General features: G+C 43.3%; 1 protein-coding gene across 1 annotated transcript; it reads right to left on the bottom strand.

The window, feature by feature from the left end:
* Positions 1–584: 584 nt before the first annotated feature.
* LOC124708352 (amino acid transporter AVT6A-like) lies at positions 585–6,494 on the bottom strand. The gene is made up of 6 exons (XM_047240337.1): positions 6,224–6,494; positions 5,478–5,909; positions 4,699–4,851; positions 2,010–2,213; positions 1,332–1,797; positions 585–1,006 (listed from the first exon to the last, which is right to left on the bottom strand). The coding sequence occupies exons 2-6, from the start codon at positions 5,896–5,898 to the stop codon at positions 865–867; spliced, it is 1,386 nt and encodes a 461-aa protein (XP_047096293.1). The 5' UTR covers positions 5,899–5,909; positions 6,224–6,494; the 3' UTR covers positions 585–864.
* Between the last annotated feature and the right edge of the window lie 3,583 nt (positions 6,495–10,077).

The following is a 10,077-nucleotide window of genomic DNA, read 5'->3' as shown; positions in this document are numbered from 1 at the left end:
AGGCTACGCATTATGTGGGCTTTGAGATTTATAGGGAAAACTGAAATCTAATTTGGGCCACTAAAAGTGGGCCCAATATTTCAACAATGCCCACCCGTTGCAATGGGTTTGGAACAAATTAGATATGTGTTGACAATCCAAGAAATAATTTAAATGTGTCGGATCAATTGTCAAGCTATATATATATGCACTAGTATCTATTGCTCAGCGAGGCCGGTGTCCATTGTGTTTTCCTTCAGTTTCGTTCTCTAGTCCATTGCTGGGATCACGGGATAGACATATATTGTTCTCTTAACTGGGGTAATGCAAGGTTGAAGCAAATGCTTTGCAATTGTATGCAAGCACAAACACACCTTGTGTTCGTTCTTTCTTTTCTTTCGAGAATGCACCTTGTGTCCCCTGTCTCTGCTTCCATACCTTGAGTCCGAACTGATTTCAGTTCTCTGTTAGGTGTGTGAAACACCAATTTTGCTGGCTTAAACATGTAAAAAGCATTAATAATAAGCTTTAAACGTCCATAATTTCAATTACTATCTCACAACAAATACAACTATACGTTTGCAATTGCAAACGTATCTGTTTACATATCGAGCATAATAATAACTCTGTAACTTCACATTTTTACACGCCTTGTAGTGTACATTGCACAAAAAACACCTTAGTCGAAGTTTGCGCACCGGTCCTTAGACACAAGCATCCTAACCAACTCAACACGGTTGAGCCAGAGGGTGGTCCGCCAAATAAATCGTGAAACCAATCCCAGGAGTAGGCCCTAGATTGATCTTATTGGCTAAATGATGATGTATAAACAACCTTCATACGAATTCCCCTTCCATGTGCTGGCTTCTCTACAGGGTATGCGCCCTAGGCTTGGGAGGGGGCACTTTTCTTATGGAATATCGAGTATGCATCACTGTACACAGCTACTACGTTCGAAGTGACTGCAAGAACAATCATGAAGACGGCGAGTATCTTGTCCCACTTTTTCGCTATGCTGTGAGGATCCCTGAGATATTGAAAGCCAAATGCATTACATGATGAAGACAAACAACTTTACAAATAACTTAACATATCCCTTCATTTTATTAGGTCAACTGCCCAATGATAAATTAGTGGCCTTATAATACAGTCAGTGTCATAATCCATAAATGTATGTGAGTCACCATGGACAGCATCGCAGCTGGTTTCTATCCCCTTTATTTTTATTTTGGTTTGGTGCGGAATAAAATTACTAGTGCAACATACTAGAGCTAGAAAGGAAGCTGTACAATTTGTTTGTTCTACAAGGACAGGAGGATGCATAATGAAAAAAATTGAATCTATCAACTTACCTCAAAGTGATTGCAGCTGGGAAAATGAAGGCGATGCAAACAGCAGCAGTAGCCCCAGTAAACTGGAAGGCATCCCAGATGCTAGGAATGAAGTTTGCAGATACAAAAATCACCAGGAGTAGCACTGCTGTAATTACACCAAACCTTGTGTTATCAGAAGATAGGGGCCTTGCAGAGGAAAAGAGAAGCCCATCCAAATTGAGCCGCAGAGCGTGGAATATCATGGGGAACACGAGCATAAGATGGACAGCATAGCTCACTCTGACAGCATCATTAAGAACTGAACTGTAAGGAATGCCGAGATTTGAGTCAAAGTTAGCGAGCACATCAGAGAGTGTAGATTCACCAAACAGAAGATATCCAAAGAAACTTGTTGTGATATAGATAGTTGAACACAGAGCCAATGATGTGTGAACTATCGGCTTGATCTGGGAAGACTCCTTGAGCTCATTATTAATTGGGTGAACTGCAAAATATCATAGGATGTCCTTAGACAACTAAGAAGCAAAGCTAACTTTGTGGGACATTAGCTACAAATTTAGGAGATGCACATATTCAAATGACACATTTTTGGTGTGTTCGAGAAAAATATATATCTCTTAAACCAATACATAATCATTTTAGTCAGCCATGAATATGCATTTTTTTTTTGCAATCGGGACTAGGATTAGCTCGTACCATTATAATGGCAAACGTAAGCAGTGACAAGCACTGGTACTGCTGTGAAAAGTTCCCAGACAGATGCTAGATCAGGAACTTCAGGGAACAATTTAGGCATTGGGATTTGTCCGTGTATCAGTTTCACAATAGCAATTCCTGCAGTGATAACAACGAATACAACTGCCAAAGCAACAGATACGGTGGATGTGTAACTCAGTGAATCTGCGATAAAGAAACAAAAGGCATATTATCAGATAGAGACGAATAAAACATAGTACCTTACTCTTTCGAAAATGCAGAATAAGTCAAAGACTTCTCATCAAGATAAGAAAGAAAAGTAATTGACGCTTTTCTCCAGCAATCACTTACCAACACGCTTGAAACACGCTAGAGGAGTAAACACAGCGAGGGTAGTAACCAGGAGAACAAAGAAACGCCCGTTCCACCAGTGTGTCCCAAACCATCCTTCTAATACACCGAAGTGGTGCTCACCTCCAGAGGACGTTCCAGAAAGCACATCACCTAGAGGTAAAGAGGGATCGGTTGATATTAGATTCACAGCCGTGCCTCAATAGGGACCAAACCCCATGATTCAAGCACCAAGAACTGAGACCTTTAGAAAAAAGCGTCAACTATCCATAAAACAGTCGAAGATGCAAGCAGTTGTATCAGTAAAAAAAGTGCTCACTGCTTCTACTTGGCATTCTGTTTGGAAGGTGTACATGCTGCAGGTGGACTCAAACATTCTGCAGCAAAAGAAAGAACGCAGATGTACTAACAAAGCATCACAGATTCACGGGAGAAATAAATTGATAGATTTAACTGACAGAGAATTTATTCGTTACTCTAAGAATGCATTCCAGTTTTATTTCAGAACTCACAAGCCATTCTACATGCAGCAGTGGTGGTGTAATAGCTGTTCTGAAAGTGATACGGAGTAAGACTAGTTGCTGCGTATAAACGGTACTCCACTGCTGTATTAGTTACGGAGTACTACTACTTCCTAAAACACAGAAGTGGGAGTTAAATTACTGATACTAAACTACTGGGATACAGATAAGACTTTAAAACTGTGAGAAGATCGTGTTTCAAATGCCTAACTTGGAGTAGCATTCTGATTGGAAGACACAAGTCACTGAGACAGCATAGCCTGGCCGAGAGGATTTTACCGATGATAATCATGTAGACGATCATGACGCCGACGTTGTTGACGACGACGCAGACCTGGAGCAGCCTCCGCCCCCACCAGCCGAAGGCGTCCCCCATGACGTGCCCGTAGGAGGGCGCCCCCACGACGCGGCTGAACCGCATGAGCAGCTCGATGGAGGCGTCGGTGAGGAAGGCGGCGAGCACGATCATGACCAGCCCCGGGACGAGGCCCAGCACCTTCATGGTCGCCGGCAGCGCCATGATGCCGGCGCCGACGATGGTGGTGGAGAGGTTGAACACCGCGCCGGGGAAGGAGGCGCCGTTGAACTCGTGGAAGGCGGCGGTCTCGTCGGACGGAGCGGCGAGCTGCTTCGTCGGGAGCAGCGGCGCGCTGCTGCTCTCCGGGAAGCGCTCCGTCGCGGGGCCCGCCGTCGTCGTCATCTCCGCTCGAGAGCGGAGCTGCTGATTCTTAAGCTATAGTGGGGAAAAATCAGACAGAAACAAAACAAAAAGTGCAATCTTTGCGGCCGGAATCAGTGAGCTCGAAGAACAGCCACACAAATTTCACAGGCGAGATGCAGAGCGCACAGATCTCCGAGCTGAACCACCGAGTTGGCTGGAGGGGATCGGAGATTCCTAGGATTTCGGATAGGCTGCGGGGATTCTCCGGTCGCGCGCGTGGCGACGGAAGCGGAACGGATTAACGGAAGAAAGTGGCGAAAGCGAAATTTGTACGGAGAAAGCTTGTTGAGCCCACTCTCCTTCCTGTGTATTGTTGCGAGATAACGATCGTTGGAAGCAAATTTGCTACGCGGATTTGCAGCTGCAGGTCAGAATTGCCACCAGCCTGCGGTTGAGAGTATAGTTGAGATCAGTGGCTATGAGTTTGTTAGAGATTCTTTTTATATGAATAATATATTTGGAATTGCTAAGAGTTCATTGACTTAGTTTTTCTAAATGGTTCACTTGGATTTTTGTCCGCTCCAATGCTTGACGATTTGTGCTTCAATGTAAGAATCGATTGGATCTTTAAAAAAAAAATCTCAGTGGACCGTTATCTATTTCATATGTGTTTGTTAGACCTGCTGGCTAGATCAAATGAACATACACGAGCGCGAGGATTATGATGTTGGTTTGGCCGAACTTGCAGTTACATGAAAAACCGAATCCACCAGTGGAGATGACGAGATGCTATTTATGCAGCTATATGGTCTCCCTTATATGTTTACTAGTACAAATGTCCGTGCGTTGCCACGGGTCTTGAAAATTCATTTCTCAATGCACATATATAAGTCACAACTCACTATGAAAATTTGAAATAAATTAGGGATACCATAATGTACTACAACATGATAATATTGAACATAATAACAAGACAACATTGTTGTGCATCTGTGTGGTTCCAAGTGAATCTGTGATAAAGAAACAAAAGGCATATTGTGAGATGGAGATGAATAAAACATAGTATCTTACTCTTACAAAATGCAGAAGAAGTCAAATATTTCTCACCAAGATGAGAAAGAAAAGTAATTGATGCTTTTCTCATGCAATCACTTACCAACACGTTTGAAACACGCTAGAGGAGTAAACACGGCGAGGGTAGTAACCAGGAGAACAAAGAAACGCCCGTTCCACCAGTGTGTCCCAAACCATCCTTCTAATACACCGTAGTGGTGCTCACCACCAGAGGACGTTCCAGAAAGCACATCACCTAAAGGTAAAGAGGGACCGGTTTATATTAGATTCAAAACGTGCCTCAATAGGGGTCAATCCCCACAATTCAAGCACCAAGAACTGAGAACTTTAGAAAAAGTATCTATCCATAAAACAGTTGAAGATGCAGGCAGTTATATCAGTAAAACATATGTGCTCACTGCTTCCACTTGGCATTCTGTTTGGAAGGTGTACATGGTGCAGGTGGACTCAAACATTATGCAGCAAAACAAGGATGCAGAAGTACTAACAAAGCATCACAGATTCACGGGAGAAATAAATTGATACGAGTTAACTGACAGAGAATTTATTCGTTACTGTAAGATTGCACTCCAGTTGTATTTCAGAACTCATAAGCGATTTTACATGCAGCAGTGCTGGTGTAATAGCTGTTCTGAAAGTGATACTACTTACTGCGTGTAAATGGTAGTATTAGTTACGGGGTGCTACTTCCTTAATAAATATAAAAGTGGGAGTTAAATTACCGATACAAAACTACTTTGGTACAGATAAGACTCCAAAACTGTGAGAAGATGATGCTTCACATGCCTAACTGAATAGTACCATTCTGAATGGAAGACACCAAGTCACTGAGACAGCATAGAATGGCCGAGAGGATGTTACCGATGATAATCATGTAGACGATCATGACGCCGACGTTGTTGACGACGACGCAGACCTGGAGCAGCCTCCGTCCCCACCACCCGAAGGCGTCCCCCATGACGGCCCCGTAGGAGGGCGCCCCCACGGCGCGGCTGAACCGCATGAGCAGCTCGATGGAGGCGTCGGTGAGGAAGGCGGCGAGCACGATCATGACCAGCCCCGGGACGAGGCCCAGCACCTTCATGGTCGCCGGCAGCGCCATGATGCTGGCGCCGACGATGGTGGTGGACAGGTTGAACACCGCGCCGGGGAAGGAGGCGCCGTTGAACTCGTGGAAGGCGGCGGCCTCGTCGGACGGAGCGGCGAGCTGCTTCGTCGGGAGCAGCGGCGCGCTGCTGCTCTCCGGGAAGCGCTCCGTCGCGGGCCCCGCCGCCGTCGTCATCTCCGCTGATTCTTAGGCTGGTCATAGTGCTAGTATCATAGGTAGTATCATGCATACTAGGCCCACAAAAATGATGATGTGGCATGCAATTAAGGAGGAGAGATAGGATTAGAGTAACATAAGTGGATACTGTATCATAGCGCATGTTACGAGAAAAGTAAATGCTAAATAGATCCTGTACGTAGATTTACATTGGGATTTTACAAAACAATAAATTTAGAAGTTTATGATACTACTCCTATAATACCATCCACTATAGAGATAGTATCATAGACAAATATCATATGCATGATACTAGTATATGATACTATGCACTATGACCAGCCTTAAGCTATAGTGGGGAAAAATCAGACAGAAACAAAACAAAAGGTGCAATCTTTGCGGCCGGAATCAGTGCTTCCTCTAGGACTCCACGAAGAAGGGGGAATGCTTCTTGAGCCGGAGATCGAAGAACAGCCACACAAATTTCACTGGCACGGAGCCGCGAGATGCAGAACACACAGATCTCCGAGCTGAACCACCGAGTTGAGTTGGCTGGAGGGGATCGGAGATTCCTAGGATTTCGGATAGGCTGCGGGGATTCTCCGGTCGCGCGCGTGGCGACGGAAGCGGAACGGATTAACGGAAGAAAGTGGCGAAAGCGAAATTTGTACGGAGAAAGCTTGTTGAGCCCACTCTCCTCCCTGTGTATTGTTGCGAGATAACGATCGTTGACAGCGACCCGAGCAAATTTGCTACGCGGATTTGGAGGCTGAAGGTCAGAATTGCCACCAGCCTGCGGTTGAGAGTATAGTTGAGAGTGGCTATGAGTTTGTTAGAGATTCTTTTTATATGAATAATATATTTGGAATTGCTAAGAGTTCATTGACTTATTTTTTCTAAATAGTTCACTTGGATTTTTGTCCGCTCCAATGCTTGACGATTTGTGCTCCAATACGAATCGATTGGATCTTTCTAAAGAAATCTCAGTGGACCGTTATCTATTTCATATGTGTTTGTTAGACCTGTTGGCTAGATCAAATGAACATACACGAGCGCGAGAATTATGATGTTGGTTTGGCGAAATTGGCAGTTACGTAATGATGCAGTTCATGAAAAACAGAATTCGCCAGTGGAGATGATGAGATGCAACTATATGGACTCCCTTATATGTTTAAAACAACCAGATGGAAGAGATCTTGAGAAGGGGAAGAGTGTTGTTAGTCTCCAGGAACCTGTTCAGGACAAAGACTTGGTGGTGAAAAACACTACGTGGCCCAAACCAGCTGCTGGTTGGGTAGCAATAAGCCAATAACAGTGGATGGATTTTTTCTCCAATTTAATGGCTCTGCTGGTATTGGTTGTATCGTCCGTGATCACACATGAGCTGTTTAGATGACAGCGTGCAAGGCCTATGAAAATCTTACTGATGCATATGAAGCTGAGTTGTTAGCAATTAAGGAAGGATTGGTGTTGGCTCTTCAGTACCCTGACGCACCACTACTACTACAATCTGATAGTTCAACTGCCCTAAAGACTCTGAAGGGGAAAGGTTTGGACCGATCACCACATACCAAACTTGTGATGGAGCTGAAACAAGTGATCAATGGTTCAAGGGAGCTTGTTCTTGAAAGTAGATTGTTTAGCTACCAATGTGAGAGTGGGACAGTTCAGCCGGCTTTGGTGTGACTGTTCCCCTCGTTTTTTATCAGACTTTGTATCTTGTGATTGTAACCCTATTATTAAGTAATAAAGCTCCCGCCTTCTACAAAAAAATATGTGTTTCTCTTGGTCGTATAATTATTTATGGTCAAGGTCGCAACTCTAAAATTTTGCAGGGTAGACTCCAGGTTTTTTTTCCTGATTGACATGTGGTCCTACCTGTTGAGCCCGTGATATCTATACGGTACCGTATGGTGTAGCATCACCCATACGCGTATTTCACTCTCTAATGCCACCGGTCAGAGGCGTTTCCTAACCTCATCCTCATATAACACTTACCCGATCCCTAGAACAAGGGCACCGTTTCAACCCATTACGAATGGCTTGGTATCGGAGCGAGGCTCTTCCATCGACGTCTAGTTAGCCTCCACCACGTATCCTAGCCGATCACCATTGACCGAAGCGCCAAAAATATCTAGCGATCCACGTTGGATTGAAGCATCAATAACCCTAAGATCTTGTTCCTGATCGTACAACCAAGAAAAAATAACCCCGCCGATCCCCTCCCGATGGAGCACCAAAAACCCAGACCGGTCTTCCCTATCGAAGAAGAACCAAATCCCAAGCCGGTCCACATCTTGATTGTAGCATCTACAACCTAGCCAATCTCTTTTGATTGCAACACCCAAAACAAAACCCAAAATAAAAACACCAGATCAACACCCACAACCCAACCCAACCCAACCCATGATGTCGTATTCAACCTCGACCCTCTCCCTGGCGGCGGCCCTAGCTTGGCGCTCCGCCCATAGACAAGCTCACCCGGACAATGGAGCAAAATTTGTACAGAGAAGCTTGTTGATCCCACTATCCTCCCTGTGTATTGTTGCGAGATAACGACAGTACAGGACAACAGAGCGAATTTGCTAAGGGGGATTTGGAGGCTGCAGGTCAAAATTGCCACCAGTCTTCAGGTGAGAGTGATTATTTTCGATAATGGGCGCTTTATTACTCGGAGGGAGTATGTATGTAGTTATTGCTTCGATATGTTAGAAGGGTTAATAAGCCTTCTTTAATTCTATACAGCTGGTTCGGATATGTAAAAATTATAAAGTCAATCATATTTCTATGGCTTATTTAAAATTCATATATGGTGTCCAGAAACTAACCAAGAATAAAGGGTACTCTGCTATTGCTGGTGCAGTTATGTGTAGTGTGGAGCGGGTCTGATGGAGTGATGGTTATCTCTACTTCGGTTGCAGGTTAGCTTTCTACATACTTCTAAATGAAACTTCGTTTCTACGATCTTTGCTTCTTGTGCTTGACCAAAATAGTCGAGGGTCTACTGAAGATAGCAACTATGAATGTAATTTTGAAACCAAGGAACAGGTTGCCTGCAATTAAATCTTATGGGTTCGCTGCTAGATAGATATGTGCTCATCTTTGTCATATGATGGCTAGGTTTCTTGCATATTTCAAATGATTATTTGTGATGGGTGTAACACCCCAACTTTTGCAACCTTGTTTATTTTTCCAAAGTGCAAAAATCAGGGGGAACAAAAAAAAACTTTTTAAGTTTTGCTTGTGTTGTCATGTGTTTGGTTGAAATGTGTCTGACTTTATTTGATGGGTGATGTTTGTTGAACAATGTTAAGTGAAGTACCTCAACCCACATCTTCTTATCTAGATCCCACTCTTTGAGCCTTATCCTTAAGAAATTAAAACAAAATATCTTCTATGAAAATCAGTACCATGCCCTATGGCAATGGTCCAAATTTCAAATTTGGTGTTTCCCTCCAAATTTCCTAAAAACCTTAAAACCCTATTATTCCCTACCTTAACTTCAAAAACTATCATTTTCTGTTGTCAAACTATTTTCAAATATTTCTCTCAAATAAAAATAGGAAATGTTGTTGATATGTTTTATCACATCATTTCCATTCGAATTAATTTCTAAAAAAATATTTCTCTTTCTCTATCTTCCTATTTAACAAATGCATGGTAATAGTACATAGACCTTTTGTTGCACCTTTTCTTTACAAAATAATTTTGAGAAAAACCTACTATGCTTTGTTATACAATTAGAGCATACTTTGAACTCAGAATACCATCCTCCTACTTTCCAAAACTTCAAAATCTTTTCTAAAGAATTCCATTCAAAATTTGGCCTTGGGCATAGGAAGTGATCCAATCATTTACCCAATAAATTCAAAATTACATGATGACTCTTGGACATCAAATATACCTCTCTGATCTATATAACCTCATCACCTCATCTACCAAGTCGTTATCTAAATCGATGATCATTTGATAATTTCATCTTATTAACCTCAATTGCATGTACCTCTCCAACCCTTGAAAATCCTTCTAGCAGCAACATTTGGACCTGCACCAGATAATCCATGTTTTGGACGACCCCATTATCCCTAAGCCACCCCCTTGTCCATTTGGGCAATTTGAGAGCCATCCATGCGTGGCACCATGCCTAGGCAAGTTGCATGAGAACCAAATACCCCCTCTCTCTCATGCCTTGGCCAA

The sequence above is a fragment of the Lolium rigidum genome, chromosome 1 (assembly GCF_022539505.1).
Source record: "Lolium rigidum isolate FL_2022 chromosome 1, APGP_CSIRO_Lrig_0.1, whole genome shotgun sequence".
Taxonomy (NCBI): Eukaryota; Viridiplantae; Streptophyta; class Magnoliopsida; order Poales; family Poaceae; genus Lolium; species Lolium rigidum.
This window is presented reverse-complemented; position numbering and strand designations above follow the sequence as displayed.

What these genes read in the sequence shown, in the direction of transcription:
- LOC124708352 (XM_047240337.1), bottom strand. Translation starts at nt 5,898, where the DNA reads ATGACGACGGCGGCGGGGCCCGCGACGGAGCGCTTCCCGGAGAGCAGC. An exon ending in CGTCTACATGATTATCATCG is followed by an intron (nt 4,852 to 5,477) that starts GTAACATCCTCT and finishes CTTTACCTTTAG; the next exon opens with GTGATGTGCTTTCTGGAACG. An exon ending in AGCGTGTTTCAAACGTGTTG is followed by an intron (nt 2,214 to 4,698) that starts GTAAGTGATTGC and finishes TCTTTATCGCAG; the next exon opens with ATTCACTGAGTTACACATCC.